Source organism: Glossina fuscipes, unplaced genomic scaffold, assembly GCF_014805625.2.
Source record: "Glossina fuscipes isolate IAEA_lab_2018 unplaced genomic scaffold, Yale_Gfus_2 109, whole genome shotgun sequence".
NCBI classification, from domain to species: domain Eukaryota; kingdom Metazoa; phylum Arthropoda; class Insecta; order Diptera; family Glossinidae; genus Glossina; species Glossina fuscipes.
In genome coordinates, this window is record NW_023998452.1 from 740,455 (window position 1) to 761,721 (window position 21,267).

The 21,267-nt window shown below is 34.2% G+C and overlaps 2 protein-coding genes across 3 annotated transcripts in view; one reads left to right on the forward strand and one right to left on the reverse strand.

Moving 5' to 3' along the window:
• The window catches only part of LOC119638707 (protein timeless homolog), a 244,359-nt gene that overhangs the window by 95,499 nt on the left and 127,593 nt on the right, over nt 1-21,267 (reverse strand). The window lies entirely within an intron of this gene.
• LOC119638784 overlaps nt 1-21,267 on the forward strand; it is a 64,490-nt gene that overhangs the window by 40,183 nt on the left and 3,040 nt on the right. For both annotated transcript variants that reach the window (XM_038035791.1, XM_038035792.1), the window contains exons 2-3: nt 8,559-9,969; nt 18,125-20,282. In XM_038035791.1, the coding sequence (XP_037891719.1) occupies nt 8,692-9,969; nt 18,125-20,282 (3,436 nt within the window). In that variant the 5' untranslated portion in view covers nt 8,559-8,691. The remainder of the gene's footprint in view (nt 1-8,558; nt 9,970-18,124; nt 20,283-21,267) is intronic.

Sequence of the window (21,267 nt, forward strand, 5' to 3'; positions counted from 1 at the left end):
TTCGGTCTGAATACAAAATTAAAGAATACAATGTGAAGGAATAACAGCAACAACTGTTGCTTGTTAAATGTCATAATTTGCTGCATTCAATGTACAGCAACAATCAGGCCATTCTTTCGCACATTACTACAATGCTTGTCAGTAAGGCTATGTACATATATATATATATATGTATGTATGCATATGCATATTAATATGCAAAAAATTACAGCGCAGCAAAAATATTATTGTATCCTCGCCGTCAATTCACTTCTTTTTTTTTTACCCTGACCCTTTCGGTCGTGGAATTTTCACATTCACCATTTACTTGACCGTAAATACAACTGCTTGACACACTTGAGGCAAACAAAAAAAACAAAAAAAAAGAAATTTTAATATCATGGAATTTTTCTTCTATTGATAGTACGCCGTTTTCCTTTCTTTCCTCTTATTCCTACATTTTCCCTTTTCTCTTTTTAAATATGAAGAAAAGTATAAAGAAAAAAATAAAATTTCAATAAAAAAGTTGTACAAAGAATGGAATGATGATAAACGGAAAAGCGACTCTGTATTCTGTTTTATTTAAATAAATATTTACAATATTATATATAATATATATATATATATATATATGTGTTAGTGTAACTGGGTTATTATGATAGCGGATTTTATTCATACATTTGTACGCACATATTATATATTAAATTTATATTATACTATATACATTTATATATAACTACCAGTGTCTGCATATGTTGTGTTTAAGACAAGGTAGAGTTCACTAAAGTCCAATATATATCCCAAAGGTGTACAATATTTATTAGACTAGGCCTGCCTGTTGATATTTTTCTCATCTCAGTAGACGTTATGTAACCGCTAGAATTTCTGACTGCCTAATCAGAGCAAAACGTATCTTGTATATTCGAATGTATACAGTGTTCTTCCAGAAATTACTGGCAGCCACGCCCCTTTTTTCATTTTTTTGTTGTTGTTTTATCGAAACACTATTGAAATTATGTTAGGGCCTATATATGTGTGTAGTAGTCAAATACTGGTTTAAGTCTTGCTTTCAGTAGCACATCAACGAAAAGGGAGAGATTCTTTCGGTCCACGCGATCGCACGTTTCCATATTCCGTGCGTACTTATTGGCATTTTTCCAGGAAATCTTATAATAATAAGGTGATTATCTTTCTTAGAACCTATGTGTACAATCGTAACACTCTGGAACATTTGTTCACCGTTTCGTTTGCGGCATTACGCTGGAGAATCCATACATATACATATATATTCAGTAAATTAATTTTGAGAATATTATGCTACATCTATATTAGCGTGCAAGCCTGAAGCATATCTTACATATCAAAATTGCCACGTCGAACTTGAAGAAACGATTTTCTTGGATCTACACTTTTAGTTAAAAAAAAAAATATCCCATATTTAGCATGAACTATCTGCAAGCGAATTCGATCACTTGCAAGGTAACATGCTTGTTCTTAATTTAATACACTTCATGTATTTAACGCATATGCGACTGACAGCTGCCGAGATTTCACCAAGGAAGTATGTACATACGCTTTTACATACACATGTGCGTTGTGTGTATATTAACTATTGATTGTCATTCGTTTATTTGATATATATATTATGATATTTCAAATGTATAGAGTGTCGTGTCAACTTATGGATGGATATGTGCGTACTCTCGTTTGTGTGCAGTGCGCCATACAACTTAACTGCTTGTTTTAATATCCTGTTCATATTTTAATATAAATACTGAGTAAACACATTTGCTGTGCACTACTTATGTTTACGTAATATAATGAGAAGTATCGATGCTTATCTCGATGTCAATGACAAAGCAATGAAAATGCGAAACACTCTTCACTAAAAAATAGAGCAACGTTGTAAATACAAGAATATATGTCGGTACCGGACAACACTACGCTTCTTATGGACGCAATTATACGTGGATTGCTTTCGACTTGGCTCCGGGAGAAGTCTTTTCATAAAAATTAAACATCCTTCTCAACGATTTTCAAGTAATGTCCTGGCGAGAGGAACGTATACGTGATAAAAATAGTCGAAAAAGGAAACGGCCTTTTGAAGACTTTATGCAAACTAGAAAATTTGAAAATTTGGAGTCCTGTCTGTAGGTCTGTCGTACCGGTAGAATAAATCACATATATAATTCGCTATCAGGAACAACTTTCGAAGAATTCGCAGAAAGGAAAACTTTACCCTTTTCTTGCATTGATGCCGAGACATTAAGATTTGCAAATGGAGGACGACTAAATGGTCCTCGCAAATCCTCGTGTAATTATCGAAACTCATATAAACATTTTAACCCATAGACCCATTTTCTTGGTTCTATTGTTGAAAAGAGAAACAAAAATATTACCCGGTTTTCGTCATGTGGTATACCCAGCTTCATTTTTTTACCGAGTCAATTATCTGATCAGCCTTCCTCAACTTTTTCACATGTTTCGAAGAGATTAAGACCATTACCTAACTACTACCGGTAGGACTAAGAAATATTTGTATTAAATTTCTAGGACATAGCTCGGAGAGATCAATGAGAATGTGTCAGTGATGTACAGACGCCAGTAGCAGTATCAAGAAGCAGCTGTGGTAGATGTTCTGGTATACAGTTCAAGTGTTTTGCAACGCCGTGAGGTTTTAGTTTTGGCAGTAGGGGCCAATTTCCACAAGATTCCAAGTCGCTAGTTCAAATATTGACGCGCTATGTCGTTTTCACGACTTTCAAATCGATAATAAAAAAGCCCGACATTCCATAAAATTTAAATTATTATTGACTAGGAAAAACTTATTGGTCTTGGCTAGTACAAATCAAATAAATAATAAAAAAAAAAAACATTCAGTACACATTGGAAAACACATTAACATATTTATGTGTATACTCAGCAGATTTGCATATAAATGTTTGTTTGACTTTATTAAATGAAAATATTTTATTTTATATCAATATGCGGACATTACATATCTGTATAAATATGTATGTAAACGATTGAATTGATTTTTTCTCTCTACTCAATACTCTACAAAAAAATATTTAATTACAATTCACTTCAGTAAAGATATGTTTAAAAAAAAAACGAATACATGGTAAATGCATTTAAAAGAAAAAGTATTAATTAAAATTAAACTTGAAAAAAACGTAATTGAAGTAATAGAAAAAGCGAAAAGTTGTCCACAGTGCATGGAGTGCTACTTTTGATTTTAATTGAGCAAAAGTTTGCAATAAGCACTTAGCAGTGGTCAAACACGTGGTCAGTTGTTGGTGGTTACTTCTGATTTAGACAATTTTGTTATTAGAATAGAAACAATGAAACCAATTAAACTCATTCAACGCCGAGGAGTACTGGCGTACTTTCCCTCTCTTTCTCTCTCTTCCTTCATCTCTTTAGGATTGTTTTTCATTACTAACGCATCTAGCAACGACGCGCACGGAATAATTGAAAGAAAAATTTAAAAAACCCGATTAGGTCGTGTTTCCGTGTTTCGTGCCTGCTTCCCTTTCCGTACCGACAATTATCGGTAGGAGAGTATTTGCTCCGCAGAGTAAAAAATATTATTTAACCTTAGATATGCGATCAGCAGGGACTTGTGCTTTTTTTAATCTCGTCGCACATTCGTGCACCGTCAGAGGGGTGCGTGAGGTCACCCATGTAATTTTGACATTGCCTTGGTAATGCAGTAAATCGGTATAACATTTTTTTATTGGTATATTCATGTAGTAAGTTAGCCTTATGACATCTTAAACACATCTAAAGACAGCGCATTCCATCACAAAGTAAAATTTCGTCGTTTGTATCGGAACAACTGTAATGGATCTGATGAAGTCAATGCAAGATTTCGTTAATGGAAATGCAAATTGTTGCCTCACTTACTACTATTGACTGACTACTATATCCTTTGAGATATCTCAAAAGAAGGCCGCAGCAAAAAAGATTTGAATCAAAAGGTTGGTGTCATGGCAAAAAGTAAAGCTTATGCTCTGAGCATCTTGAGAATTCATTCCATGCAAAAAAAGACTTTGAAATATTAGAAAAGCATTCCACTGACTGGCTGTATTATTTTTGAGGAACATTTGATGAAAAAACTTTTTTATTTCCCGATACATTTATTATGTGAAAAAAGAAGACTACGCTTTACACTTGTCTGTAAAAGAAATTCGCCAGCAGCGGTAAATTTTCGCCTAATCCAAATATCATTTTTTTTTTTTTTGTCTACGTTTGCTCTGCAGCCACCTAATGCCAGTTTTTGCGTCGTTCCCAGTGTGACCATCACTCTTACATTGAAAGCTTGCGAACTGTATTAGTTTTTCAAACTTGTCAAGATGACGGCATAACTTTATAAATAACGTGAGAAATACGCCCTAGCGATTCAGATTGCATTAAATCTGACAATTTATGGTTCTTAACTACGTACATACCTGCAATATTTCTAAAGCTCTATTCGCTTACTCACCTGTAAATAAAAATAAAAAAAGGTAATTATGATGTATATAAAGGGGATGGGGGGGGCATTAAATTAATTTTTTTTAATTTTTATTTTATTATTTGTATCTGTTCGTCGTATTTGTATTCTAGTATATGTTCATACCATTTTCACTAAAAAATGATCGCCGCCGCTAGACTTCAATAAAAATGTAATCCTGGGACGACAATCCCTTGCCGATTTCTCACATATATCTGACTTTTATTTCTTGATGAACAAACGTCATTTATTGGAGCAAGCTAATGCTTCAACATAACCCGGATGTACAAAGTCCATGATCGTTGATGCTTTCTCGTAATGAGTTGGTTGAGTTAGGAGATGAATGGCGTGTGGCCATATAACGTGCAAGACGTGCCGCAAAAAGCCAGGTATTATGTTTCTTTAACGTTCTCATTGTGAGTAATGCCATTTTGATATTCAAAAGTAAAGCTTTGAGCCTATAAGCAACACTCGAAAGTTAATTTCTACTCACGTTCGGGTCTCTTTCAAGCACAATGGGTGTATTTTTTTCCACCGGGGGGACAATGAATCTTACTTACGAAGTCATTTAATCAAATACGAGTAGTTCCATGCACTAAATTTTAACAATTCCTGTACCCTCTACAAGTTACATATGTATTATGTTTCGCAACACATACATGTCAAGATCCAGACAATATGTTGAAAAAAATAATGATCCAAATCTCAATGAGGATTGTCGTGGCAAATTAGATGATGGACCCACTATCTAAACAATGTGTTTACTAAATTGAAGTTTGTTTATTTGTTTTTTTTTTTTTTTTTTTTTTTTTGTTACAGTCATTAACGTCCCAGCGGCAGCTAAGCATTCTCCAAAGAATTGCTTTTAAAATTTCAATTACTTTATTCTTAATTAGTCGAGAGAATTATAAAATATGCAAAATAAATATTTTAAGATATATGTATTTTATAAATATGCATTTTAAACTAAAACAAAACGCAACGAAACAATTAAACTCCATTCACTAAATTTACACATCACAAATTCTATTTTTTTTGCGATTGTATGCAAATGCAGATTATAATGAACTATAAACATTCCGATAGATATGGGTATATACATATATATATATGTATGCACTCACAGATATGTGTTCATGTTTCCGTCTCTATATCAAATACATTCACTTAATTGCTATTATTCTTTCTCTTTCTTTCTGTCTCTATCCATCTCTCTCCCTCTCTCTCTTTTATCCTTTCACTCATCGTTATGTGTAAGTACATATAGGCAGGCATTAGCGGTATGAATTTTCATGTTAGTTTAGTTAGGCTTTGGAAGGAAATTGTCACAGAAAATAATATTTTCATTTAATGTAAATGCAAATGCGTTTGATAAATTTTCACATATGCGAACACACGACACGTTACGATATACAACCGCAACAACAATAATAATAACAATTAATAAAGGGAGATTGCTTTTGCCGATTACTATATGGCACTCTCTTTCCAATGAGGAGAGAGTTTGCAAAAATCTATGTGTTTGCGAATATACTTAGATCATTAACATAATTAAAAAATTTTGTATTAAGCGTAAAATTTTTTTTTTTGTATTGTCGTTCATCAGACATATGTTTTTATAAAAACCCACATCAGATCAGATCAAAGAAAAAGTCTTGACAAATATGTTTTTTTGATTAAAATATATCATATGTTCCTAGCGAGAATCCAAACCAAAACAGAGGCTCTGGAAGTTTACCCAACTCGTAGTAGCTACTATGCGCAAGGGTTATACTTGTTACAATCGTCTAAGTCATCATCTATAATCAAAAAAATAGTTCTTAAAAGGAATAAATAACGAAACTACATAATACAAAAAAAGGGCGCGGCTGGTTTTTTCCATTTTCAGAATAAAAGATGAAATTTATAGGTTGTATTTGTTGCGCTTTATGAGTAAAGCAAAACAAAAAGTACGGAATGCAAAAGTGTTCTCAACTTTCGTTACATAGGCTTGTGGGCATGTTGTAGGTGTGTTCTTGAAAAGCTTGGGCCCTTTTCATGTTCTTCTACAAGTTCGTGGGCGATATGTCTATTTTTGAAAATGCGAGAATATTTATCACACATACTACGCAGTTGCGCAAGAGACCAGAGTATTTATATAGCGCACTATAAAGTTGAGTGGCAGCGTCCGATTTTTCCTTTTTTTAGTTATACGACAACATCGCCCATAAAACATACAATACAGAGGTGTCCTCCCTTTACACAGTATTGTACACGTGCCCCTCAACCGATTTGGCCCATTTGCAACACCACCCTGCATCGATAGATTCATTTTTGCGGTCAGGAGAAACTTTTTAGCAAACATTATACAGGCCGACAGACGGCCAGACGGGCATGCTTAGATCGATTCACAATTTGATGTTGATCAAGAATATATATAATTTCTATGGTCTCTGAAGCATCTTTCTGCACACGTTTTGGCAAAATAAGTATACCCCTCGTTCTTTAGTGATGGACATACAGAACGTGTCTTTTCAATCAAATTTTTATTTATATAAGAACTTTATGTATTGTTTTACATAAATAAACAAGTCGTTGTGCAAATATTTTTGGAAATCATTAGACGAAGTATTATTATTAATGTATGGTAAACCTACTGCACAAGACTTGATACGTTCGAGAAAATTCTTGAACGACTATCTCCGCGGATGAAAACGTTGAATACAAACGTGAATAGAATTGTTATGGACAGTCGCCAATTGGAGATGTTGCTTATGATGTTGGAATATCGGCTTGTCTCATGCCATGCAATTTTTTCGCATATTTTGGGCATAAAACGTGTGTCACGATAATGCGCCACCCGGACTTGGCCGCCTGTGACATTCTCCTATTCTTAAAACTGAAAACATCCATGAAAGGGCAGAGTTTTGCCACGATTGAGTACATCGGTGACCACATTGGTGAAAGATCCCAAAACCTCTTGCAAAAAGCGCATCATAGATATATATATATATATATAAATAACGTATAAGGGAAATTAGTTCAAAGGGGACGAAGAAATAGATATTGATGAATGAACAAAAAAAATTTGTTCGGGAAAAATGCAACTTTTTTATTTTTTTTTAGCACACCACACCTCCTATTATTCAACCCCCCTACCGCCCATACATATTTCTGACATTAGTTTGCTATTTTAATTAAATTTCCTCATTAATTTAAATAAATGTAATTTTCAAAGAATCGCTTTTCCAATTTTCCATAATTAAACTTTCGATTTTCATTTAATTTTTGCATTTAACAGCTTCTTAATTACATGTCAAATCTTCTCTAATTGCAGATAAAATTAATGGAATGTTAATCAAGAAATCCATAAACGCGCGTGCCAAGCTCTCGAAAGAAAGAAGACCGTTCAAAATATTTACCAAAAAATGCTAAGCAGCAACAACAACAACAACAGCATCAACCTAAACACTTTCTACGACAACAACACGTTTTACGGACAAGAAAAGAGGATGAAATGCGGAACAAATTAAAGAGAGTATTAAATAAAAGAAAGCAACAGCAACAAATAATAAATCTGCACAATTAAGAAAAGAATAGAAATAAGTGAAAAATAATAAAAAACTCAATGACGAATTTTAGCAGAGAACGAGCTATAAGTAAAAGGAAAAAAGTCCTTTAAAATTTATAATTACGCAATTTCTTCTTTTCTGCATGAACTCCACGCGCGGAAATATTTAAATTGAGCGGGAAAGCAAAAAACTAACTTAACAAACTTTCTTAAGGCTAAGTCAGCAGACAAAAGTATTGGAGAATTTGCTCTTTCTTGTAGTAAACTTGAAACAAGATATAAAACAAAAAAATTAAAAAAAAAACAGGCTAAAAATTATTAAGCAGAAAGTACAAAAATTGTAAAAAGGAAACGTGACTCAAATATTTAAAAACACAAGCAACCATTTGCTTCGTTAGAAAAAAAAAAAAAAAAAAAAAACTTTATATACTTTTTTTTATCCTTAACTACTTTCCTTAACATTCCGCCAGCCTTCAAAGTTTATTAACCTAATTTTTTTCTTTTCACTTTGTGTTTTAATATAAATAACAGAAAATAACAATACAAAGCAGAGAAAGATGTCAACTGCATTACATTCGTATTAACGGAGAACATAACAAATTATCTCGAACGGAAGTAACAAAAATCCGCTTCTTTTTTTTTTTTTTTCTTTTTCTTTTTGAAAATGTGCCATTCCTCCTTATTTCAAACTGGGTTGACATTTGTCAATCGCGCCGTCGTCGTGACATGGAGATCCGTTACGCTTGGAAGAGTACTAATTTTGATAATAATTGCCTGCCTGATGCCCATCAAACATTGTGCCAAAATAGAAAATACTCAGATACGTTTACTTATTAACGACGAAGACTTACTTAATGAAAAGTTATCAGATCATGAAGCCAGCACTACTACTGTCAAAGAAAAACATGAAGATCATTATAATTTATATCGCAGCGAATTAAAGCGTTTATCTTACGAGACAATATATCGTATCTTAAGAGACGAAAATGAGCCCATGTACCGGCCCGAAGACGTTGAAATGAGATATTATCAAAAACGATCGCCATCATCATCCTCCCCGTCTTCGCCGCCGGACTGTCATCATCCTCGTCATCATAATGATGATGATGGTCACGATCTACAGAAAAGATCTTTAAAAGGAACGACATTGCTTAACTTAACTAAAATGAATTTAAAAAAATTTCCGCCGTATCCGCATGTGCTACATGATTACGAGACATTGCTTTCGTTGGATTTAAGCGAAAATTATTTAGAGACGGTAAACATAGAGGAGTTTAGTCGACTACAGTTTTTAAATTTGTCTCATAATCGTTTAAGCGTTACACCGTTGTGGCGAAATTCGTCATTAATCTCATTAAATCTAAACTACAATCGTTTGAAATCATTTTCTCCAGCGTACGACATGAAATTACGTGAATTATATCTTTGCTGCAATGAAATCGAGAGTCAGGCTTCGTTGAATTTTACAATTTTGTATAACTTGGAAGTGCTAGATTTATCCGGCAATCGTTTAGAGAGCCTAGACAGTTCTTTGTTTCCGCAAATGATGCATAATTTACGTGTATTAAATTTGGCTAATAATCAGTTCGTTACTGTCTATCGCGAAACATTCTATAACCTGCTAAGCTTAAACACGTTACTATTAGCGGGGAACAACATCAGCGATATCGATTATGAAACATTTTTGGCTTTACCGAATCTTCAATACTTGGATTTATCTTATAATCAGCTGCAAGGAAAGTCGATACGGGCTTTACAGGGTATAACGGGACTGGTGGCTTTATCGATCGCCTTCAATCCTCATTTGGGTCCATATATGCAAGAGTTTGTAGCCTCTTGGAGTCTAAAGGAGCTAGATGCCAGCGGAACGGGCTTATGCCAAATACCAGCAGCCTTAGCGCTATCAGTAAGATCACTGGGATTGACTCACAACTGGTTAAAGGTAAGCCAAGTAAAAGTAACGAATTTCTTTTTGTAGTTTATTTTGAAAGCAAAAATTTCAGTTTATTTTATACAATACAGTAAAAGAAAAGGCAGAACTAAATAACTTTCGGACTTGTCACTTTAGTCTTTAGTGTATTGGAACGTAATAATTTTGTAGTTCGTTTGCAATTAAAGTCATTGCAAATTAAGAAAATAAATGCTGCAATTAGGATGCCTTTGTGCACCCAGCATACGGTGACAGAGACAATTATAAAATTGCCAGTTAAAAGGAAGGCTTCCCTCTGGAATGTCATAAAATTTTATTCAAGCAGTAAAATATAGTATGTACTATGTATATATGTATTAAATGTACAAAAAAAATATATGATAAAATTTAGTCAAAACAACAAGTCTTACAATCGAAAACATCATTACACATCTGCGGTCTTTTGCCTCTTACCGCATTGCCTACCTATGTGTTCGTGCATAGGTAGATCGATAGATGTGGTTTTTAGGCGATATAGCCATGGGCTTATTTTCGTACATCTCTTTGTGCTGATCTTCTAAACATGATTGCATCGATCTATGAGATTAGTATGGCGCTTAACTGGAAGAGGCAACCAGCCCAATGTGAAGATTACTTCTGAGGTTGTCTTTAATGGAGACGGACTTAACCGGCGGTGTTTCACTAGTTTGATCAGTTTTTCGGTTTATATCGTTCAGGTCTAATCGCGCTTCACAAATTTCTTAGTACATGATTCTTTTCCCGATTCCATCGAACGCTACCTTTGAAGGTACTCTCAGGGTTCATCTTGACGACAAGAATGAAATTTTCTGCACGAAATCTTTGAAATCATTCTTAGTTCAATTCCTTGTTGCGTACTGATACCAAACCAGCTCAATAATTATTTCCTTAGCTTGAGTTGCATTTTTTTCGTTGGTTTAGCGAAGCTTTAAATGCTGATTCTTTTTGCTATTCGTCTATGATCTGCACTGGACGACAGCTTGTCGCAAACGACTGAAACTATGGTCGTGCAAGCGTCAATGTCAAAGTTGGTCTGTTCAAATTTCCAAAAAAATTAATGCAGCAGACGGATTGATTCTATATTAAGTAATGATTAATTTTAACACGGAGAACTTATTTGTATGCCTAATATTATGTGAAAGTGTTATTATATACATACAGTATGCTATTCGTTGTTCGGTTATTGATGAAATTAAAAATTAGGTCATCGCAAAATGTAAAATAGGTTGGAGGGAAAGTTCTGTCGTATTTTAAAGAATTCATTTATAAAGATACGCGTTTAATATTAATCAATTGTATATGCTCCGGTATTTGCTACAACCTGTTGGCATCTCTCAAATAATCAATGAATTCCTGCTTTGTAGAAGTTCTCGTCCTTAGAGTTAAAATAGTCAGCAACTGCCTTAGAAATGCTTTCAAAAGAATTGAATTTTAGGTAATTTTGCAGAGATCTGAACAGGTAATAATCAAATGGTGCAATGTCAGGTGAATGCGGTGGTTGACTAACGGCTTCCCATCCTAACGCATTCAGTTTTTGTTTTTGTGTCACCATTGCAGTATGCAGTCGAGCATTATTGTGGTGGATTACTATTTCTTTTTATGTGTAACCCAAACACTTTGCTTTAACACAGACACAAAGTGTGTTAATGTGACCTCCAACAGTTGTACCATAAATGCCTAACTCTTTTGCAATCATTATCGATCTTGGATGGTCGTCTAGGTCGATCACTTTCTTTTAGGCTCAGATCCCCGGAACGAAATTTGCGAAACCATCTTTGACAAGTACATTTGACAAGAACATTTACCATATCTTTTCCAAATACCGCATATAAATTTTTACATGCAACCGATACATTGCTTCCTGTTTGGAATTCATACAAAATGCAGCGTAATAAATGCACTTTATCTACTGACATGTTCTTCGCTTTAAATATCACAAGTAAATGATGAACGGTAATAGAAGTTCCTTTTATATTATACAGCAGTTAAGAAAACAAAAAAAAACAAAAAAAAACCGAATGACTCATTAGCCAGAGTTTTTTTTGTTTACAAGAAAAATTACCTGGCTATTTAAAATACGACCGAGCTTTTCCTCCACCCTATTATTATAAAAGCAATAACCAAATAAACCGAAAATAAAAAATTTTACTTTGTCAGAGAAGGGGACGCGCTTTTTTGGTCCAGAAAAAACAAGCCAATTCAACTTAGTCGGTTTTTCATTCCTAGTACGTTGAATTATAGAATTTATTTAGCATAAATTTTTTATATTCGTTTTTCAGTTTAAAATCACACAAACGAAATTAGCTGGTTTAATTTTTTAGTATAATATAATAGAAAGAGAGCAACCAAGCAACCAATGGTGATTACATTTGATGTCCCGCAAAGACACATTTTAGCACCTATCTTATTTAGTGCCTTTTTAAACGACGTTGTCTCGATCGTAGCTTTCGCTTATATGCTGATGAAGCACAAATTTACCTCTCGCGCCCGCCTTGAATTGTATAGAGTCTAGTCCAGCGAATAAATCATGATTTAGAGCGCGTTACCCTCTGGTCTGATTTTAACGAGATAAAGCAAGATTCAAGCAAAATTGAAGCCATTGTAATATCACCTAGGGCTATGATTTCTGTTCCTTACCACGCATCAATGCGGTCGATGGAAATATTGAGCTTGGTAGTTAGTTAGCGCTCAAGAGCCTTGGCTTTAATTAAACTCATCTCTCGCTTGAGCGGGGAGAGACATGATGGTTACATAGAGTTCATGCGTACTCGTAATATTTTACGAACACTCTGGGCCTCCTTATCTTTTATATTCCAGTTTTCACCAAATTAGTTGCTTAAGTGTCTTGTTGTGCAGCTCGTATCATACGGAGCATATGTATGTAGTAAGTTAGATTATGTTTCTAACAAAAATTTGCAAGTTGGCATAAATGGCGCCATGTACGTCTTCAATAAGCGGAGATATGATAGGATATTGTCGTTCTTCCTACAAATAATAGGTTCTCGACACACATTAGAACCCCTTTCTTAGTGCACAATGTCTTATGTTTACATGAGAAAATTCAGTTCGAGAAATCTAAGCAGACGATGAGTCTTCTTCTGCCTGGCGAAGTACCACACCAGCTAACCATGTAAAGTTATGAAATTCGTCACCACTCTAACCCGAGTGGATTTTAAGGTCATTATAAAGGCCTTTTATAATTTATGATCGTATCTGTATCTGGACTTTATGTCCTATATTGTGCGTATGTTATTTACATCTCTACCTTTAGTGTTGTTCACGATTACTTTAATTAATAATCATAGTCGCGATTATTATTATTGTATAACGAAGTTTTCATTACATTAATTAATAAATGTTATAAATAACTTATTGCGACCAATGCGTTTATGTGAATAATTGACCTCTGTCTACTCTGACAGTTTATGTTGCCCCTATTCGTGAACGAAGACTACTGCATTTCGCTAAAAACGCCCCAATCATTACATTGACAAAAGCAATTTCTAAGCGATTTTTCCATTTCTATCCGCTGATGTCGGGGGTTAGAGGGTGTGTTCTTGCTTCTTGCGGTACAGGGACCAGTTGCCACCGTTGGTCGGGGATTCTTGTAGTTATATATGATTCGACAAAGATGGTTTATAGAATGATGAAACAACGGAAAACACCTTTTTGGTAGCCAGGAATGCCTGTGGCCGCCAACCGATTTGGCTATCATTGAAAATGCAAAAATTCTTACTTCAACGGCAATTCATAGTTTAATAATAACTAGCTTCTACATGGTGTTTATGGTCTCATGGTCCAATAGTGTCAGGGCCAATTACCTGTTAAATGGTGTGATATTCTTGTTGTTTTTAAGTCATATTTCAGATACTATCTAGCATTTCAGTTTTGTCGCATGTGCATAGGTATTTTGTAGTGCTATGCTTGATGGTCAGATGGTCAATATCTACAACAAGGAAGCCAGATAACATCTGCGTAGGCAAGAGCTGGGTACATAAATTGGAAAAATAATCAATCTTCGCATGCTTTTGAGTGGTGGAACCAAAAGAAAAGGGGATGAAAGAGTTGCGGAAGTTTCCACCTCAGACTACTTAGTATATACTTGATAATAGGCGACCAAGATTGGGTTTATTTGAAAGCTTAATAACAAATCGTCGAGGAGGGTTAAGAAATGTCGAGGATACGAACCCCAGCCACCACGTGCATTGTATATACCCTTGTTGTAGCAAAGCGATGTGTAGTTCGTAGCTACTGAAACCCAATTAACTGAACCTTAACGTATCCAACCACGCCACACGGCAATATTGTGCTATATACTCTACACATCTTTAATAACAAAATTTAAGGTCTAGTTAACAGTGGAAAGAGGAGGAGGAGATAAAGTTTCGGAGTGTACATTGAATTAATAACTTTTCACACAAATGGCAAAAAACCTAAAAACATTAGAAAAAAAAAAAAAAAATGGCAAAGAGTATGCTTTGCTGTAGAGAGTAGAGTGAAATTAGCAAATTAATGACGAACATTAAAAGAAAATTTAATTGGCAAACATTACAAATAATAAAATGAGAGCATTCAACCTCACGCTGCCACTAATTACAGACTTTTATTGGTTTAATTCGTACGGTTGCCGTTTATTCATTCGTAACGCTACGTAAAGTTTTACAGTGTGCGTCGTTAATAATTACTTGGCCTGAAACTCTGCCATAACCTTTTATTTGCACAATTTCATTGCCAAACATATGAAAATGTATCAAAGCGGTGGTGAAAAGATTTTAAGTCAATACGTTAATAGTGCACATTAACATGTGATGTATTCACTTACACACGTACACTTACATACGGAACGCAGGGCATTGGATATTTATTGTGTGTAATCTGCTTTGAAAAGTAGAAAGTTTCAAAAATCTCTGATGGTAAAATTGCTTTTGCATACAAATGAAGGCCATAATATATATAAAATACCCAAATCATATTCAGAAAGGGATTACAAGTTAAGCTAAAACATAAAGCTAAGATATTAAGGTGCGAAGTGTGAGTTGTGTTTGTCTGATATACATTATAGTTGGTTGTAAAACAACAAACATTAAGCAACATCAGATATATATCCGTTGTTCGACTCGCCGAAACAGACAAATTTACAAAATCCCATAATATATAAATCGCATGTAACCGCACATTAACATATAAGTTGTGTTTATTTTTTGGTCATACAATACAATCACGAAAACCAGAAGCATTATATTATTCACATAATGATTTCAAATATAATGCAACCTAATCTTGGTTGTGAATGAAAGAATGTTTCTTCCTTTTGTTTTTTTTTTTTTTTTTTTTTTTTTTTTGATTGTGTATATGCAGGTATTCATAATTTTATATAATTGCTCTCTAGAAATAACAATAAAGATAAAGAAAACGAACCACAAAAGAACAAAAGTTTTAAGGCCTATAATTATCATGTACGTACACACAATTGTGTAGATTTAAAGAAAGGGAAAAAAGAGGAGAGAAAATAAATAGAAAAATAAAGTAAAGAAGAGCAGCAGCATATGCTGAAGTTTTCCCTCCTGTTTATATATTTTGTGAACATAAAGCAATTCATTACATATATATATATATATATGTGTGTGGCTGTTGTAAACTACATTTAAAATGGGGAAAACACAATTAAAGCATGTTTTCATTTTTTGTTTGTTTTTTCTCATCACCTTTTGTCTTCGTTTATATCAGGCATTATAAAGTTTAACTTGCAAAGTTACATGCTTTTTATTTGCTTGCTTTTTGTGGTAATCAAAGCATTTAAATGCGAATGTTGTTGGGATAGTGGATGCTTTGTCAACTTCCTCTGAGAACACACTAACTGTGCGGGATCCTTTGAAGTTGTTTATTTGCTGCCCTCCTTCCTTACTCTAATAGCAAAACTAAAATGAAATTCTCAGATTTGGTTTTTCGATATTAAGAAACCACAGCAAAATGGTTAAATTTCACTTTTAGAAATAAATGTCTGGATTGTACACTACAGAATAAGTGTAATATCTCACTGAGCAACAATGCTGTAGAGGATTAGTGGACTTAATATATTCACAAGGGCGATTCGATTTAGCCAAAAAAAAAAAAAAAAACAAAAAAATTATTGTAATCGCCTTGCCGGGTAACCCAAAGATTATTTTTACGCTCAAAAGCATGTTTCATCGATTATTATGAAATTTCTAACGAAAATTTACATTTAGGACCTACGACTTTAGATAAGTCCTTTAAAAGAAGTAGGCAGAATTAACGCCCAAAAATATGCTTTATATAATTTCGTGATTAGGTGCAGATGTGTGTATTGTATCGATTGTTAAAAAAAATTCACCTTCAGCGCCTAGAAGTATACTTTCTATATTATTGTAAAAAATAAAGCCCAAAAATATGCCTTACCGATTGTTGCGAAAAATTTTTCTATCTCCCAGAAGTACACATTGTATCGATCATAATTTGATTTTTTTTTTTTGACGCAATTCATTTCCTATTGAACTTCATTTTTCATATTTTTCTACGTTTAAGATTTTCGAAGTCTGTTATTCGCCTCAAGGTAAACTACGGGTAGTACCGTCCCCGCAACACTACTTTAAGATACTTAGTACAATTGGAAAAAAAAATATTAATGAGATTTGCATTATTTTTCCGAGAGCGATTCAGTCTCTCAGTTACAAAATCAGTAAAGTAAATCTTAGCCGAAAATGGCATATTTTTAATAGACGTTTCGAACAAGCCAAGTACATACACCGTAGGCCGCTGACCTTAATGAAAACTGGTTTCTAAAGAATTCTTAATAAGAGAAAAAAAATGGTCATAACGGTAAACAATAAGGCTTTTGTTTTGGACATCGAACAGTCTACTAGCGACGACTTAATTTTTTCTCTTACTTTTTTTAATTTTTAAGCTTGCTTGTTTGTGCCAAACGATCCTGTCATCTTCATTTTCTAATCGGTTGGTTTTTCTACCCGATTAGCTCGAAACGTCTGTAGAAGATCGCCATTGTTTTTGTTCCCTCCATGTGACTGGGTTCCATAAATCCGGTTTAACCTTCACTGGATGCGTTTTTATTGCATGCCACGAGTTTCTCTTCTCTTTTTTTCCCTCTTTCTTCAGCTTGGCTGGCTAGTGAAGCTGTTCGCGATGCACACATGCATCATATGCATTATATGCATACATACAATGTCACGAACTTATGAAAGCCCAGTCTTTTGGAATATTTATGTAAGCAGTGATGAGTTATTATTATTATTATTTCCTATACTCTTAAATTCTATTAGTCGTATCGTGTGCTAGCGACTAAGATCTATCTTCTACTCTATGCCCTCCTTGTTGCAGTGCTTGTTCGATTTCAAAGGGTTCAAATAGTATGGTACTCTCCCCACTTCTAACGAACGGACCAAATTGATAAATGTTCGGAAACGAAGAAAATAAATTTTTTTGTATCTATTTTGACTTATCTCCAGGTACTTCACAAAAAAGAAGAAAAAACATTTTAATCTCAGTAATGTTTTATGTTACTCAAGATTCATTCCCAGTGTTATTTATCAATATATATGTAGAAAAAGGAAAGTTTGGTTACTGCTGCGTATTTTTCCCAAAGCAAACACAGACGTTGATGTTGCTGTTGTTGTGGTTGTTGTTGCTTTCTAACATAAATAATAGAGCAAAGAAAAATTATGAGAATAATTCTTAAGACTTATGACTCTAGGGAAAGTTTTACAAAGTAAAGAAACAGGCTTGCTATACGCACACGTACTTGAGCTACAAAAACATTAGCGACGACAACAAAATAAAGCTAAACAAGACAAATAAAAAAGTAGAAAACAAATAGCAACACATTCGAATGAGAGAAGGGGGAGCATTCATTAAACAAATAAATTCTAAAACCAAAAGAACAACAACAACGACAACGACATGATCTCATTAAACAAATAAATAAGAGCGAAAAGAAGAAAGGCTAAAAGTATTTTAACATACACACATGTATATACATATATATATATATGTAAACACATATATAAAATAATATAAGGCTAATTTATTACATTGCGTAGGAAATGGAAATGAAAAAAAGGCAAAGCGAAATTTTCTAATCGGTTTAATTTTGTTGTTTTATGCGGTTTATTTACAGATCATTAATTGCGGCGACTTGGACAGCTATCCATTGCTGCAATATTTGGATTTATCTTTTAGCCGAATTGAGGAAATCGAAGACGACGCTTTGGGTAGATTAGAGATACTTGAAATATTAATGCTCGATCATAATAGTCTTCGTAAGGTGCCCATGAGTTTACCCAATTCTTTGGAACATTTATTTTTGCAACACAATGATATAATGGATTTACAACTGACATCGTTTCAAGGTTTAAATAATTTGCAGACTTTGGATTTATCCTACAATAAATTGCTTTATTTACCGGCTTTACCGTTGCCTAAACTGCAAACACTTAATTTGCAATCGTCCGACCTGCGTGGCATCAATCAGGCCATTGTGCATACTCTGCCAAGGCTGAGTGATCTAATGTTGGAGGAAAATCCCATAAAATGCAGCGATTTATTGGGTATCGCGGAATGGGCGAGTAGTTGCCGTTTAACATTCAAAGAGGAAGAAGAGCAAGAATTTTACGATAAAACGGAAGCCAAAGAGACGACGACGACGATGAGTAGCGATTTAAAAAGGAAATTTATTAAAATACATAATTTCTATGAAAAATTCCAAGACGAGAAACAAAAACATGGAGAGCAAAATGAACGAAAGAAAAGCGAAAATTTAATGGAGGAAACTACAGAAGAAGAATTCACTCCGTTTTGTGCGCGAGAGGTGGAAAGAGAAAAAAGTTGCCACGAAAATGAAGAGAAAACCGCAAATGTTAAATTAAATATTAAAAAAGAAAATATTTCGCAAGAAGGTCTTAATTCAAACTTTGTGGCAGTAAAAACAACACCAACGCCAGCAACAACAGCAGCAACAACAACAATAACAATGTTTTCCACATTAGCACCGACAGTTGCACAAAGAACTTTATCATCAATAGAAATAAAAAATAATGAAGCAGTAGTTACGGATGCAGCAGTTCAGACAACGGATTCAACAAAAATTGAAATAAGACAAAATAAAAAAGAACAACAAAATGAAAACAACATTAAAAATAATAATAAGAACAAGATGAACAGCAGCAACAGCAACAGCAACAGCAACAGCAACAGCAATATTACCACAAAAACTTTACGGAATTCTGTAACTCGCAAAGAAGTTACAACAGTTCCTGAACAACAACAACAACAACAACAACAACCACAACCGCAACAACAACACAGTAGACAGCAGAAGAGAATTACGGAAATTCCAATACTGGCAGCAACCAGAGACCAGTTGGATGCTGCTGCTGCCGCAGCTGTATTAACGGAAGACATACCGAATACAGTGCGAGCTGAACGACGTGCCAATCACAATAAAACTTTCAGTGAAAAACAAATGGCAGCAAATTTATCAGAGTTGCCAACAACAACAGCTGCAACAGCAATTATTTCGGCCAAAAAATCCGCAATAACGATATCAGCACCACCAGCATCAGCATCAGCACCAGCACTAACTCAACCAAAAGTCATAAATTCTTTAAAATTCAAAACCGCAAACAAAACAACAACGTTTACTATAGCAAGTACAACTACAAGTGTTTCTATCACTCGGGTACCGCGAACAGATATGAATTTCGAGTTAAAAGCATTAAATTCAACCTTAGGATCCACAAATATATATAACCGTGATAACCCGGCGAACACCGAAACCAACACCCACAACGTTAATATGTCCATTAGCAATAAAAATAAAAATATAAATCACAGCAACAACAACAACAGCGTTAATATTGTATTAGCTTCAAATATGCAGGCACTTAACAATAAAGATTTAATACCAAACAGCAACAGCAACAGCAACAGCAATAACAATAACAATAACAATAGAAAAGCCAATGGCAATACTACGACTACTAACAATAGCAACAACAAAATAATGATTGTCACATCATCATCATCATCATCACCGTCATCATCATCATCATCAACGTCAATAGCATCTCATGAAACTAATACATTGCCAGTAAAGTGGAACAAAACAGCAATAACAGCGACAACACCAACAATGACAATGGCAACCACCATAACGAATGTCGAGGACATGATGATAAAGTACAAGAAGAAACACAATAGCAGTGATCATGCGTTTGTTGAAAATGATGTCAATGCTGTTGTTAAATGTATGCAATCAAACTCGAATGACGTCGGTGGTAAGTACATGAAGTTTAAATGCAATTTTTAGCGTATTTTTAGCGTTATATATGCCACAGAAATATAAGAATATACATACATAGCGTGCACAATGCATTTGTATATATGTAAACAATAAATAAAATTGATTTAAGCGGATTTCACTTAAACCATATATCGTTGAAATTTGAATGACAGCTATTTTAAAAAGGACGCTGATATGCCAAAGATGTCTAAAACGACGAAATGTGGGTTAATATAATATATGCGACCTTTAAACATATCGAACCCGCAACTTTTAGATTATGAGAGCGGCAATCAAAAATAAAATGTAAGAAACACAATTGCACTCTTTCAGGATTGCATTTCAACATTTAAAAGTAAAGCCGTTGTGTGCGATAAGGCAAACAAAAGTATACTCTCGTTTCTTAGAATATTTATTATGCTTACGCGGATAAAACCGTTATCTCAAAGAATACATAAAACGCAAAACGACCTCGTACAAGTTCAATCTAATAAGACCCAGGAATGAATTTAGAAACAGGGTATTGTAAAAACAATACCACAGGGCCAAAATAATGTAGAAAAAGTCTCGTTTCTGTTTATTTTTAAGAACATCTTCTTTTCACACTTATCGCTAAGAAAAGCATCAAGCTCTCCTCAAATTGACTTTGGGCTTTGCAAAAATGCTCTAATTGAAAAATTTGATTGCATCTTATTTTGTATGAGAGGAAAGAGTAGTTTGTATCCAAACTTGTTCCACGTGTACCACTTTTCGAGATGCCAATGATACATATAACTGCTTTCAGCAAAGTCAATCATTCTCTTTCATGGTCGGACGCATTGCACTGCACGACAGTCGCACAGATTAGGAGGAAATTGATATATGGCACTTGTAATGTTTGCTCGATCGGCAAGACAAATGTATTTGTCTTGATTATCTTTTTCTGTTTTCGTCAGCACATCTGTGGAAACATTGACTTACTTAATGCAACAGTATAAGTG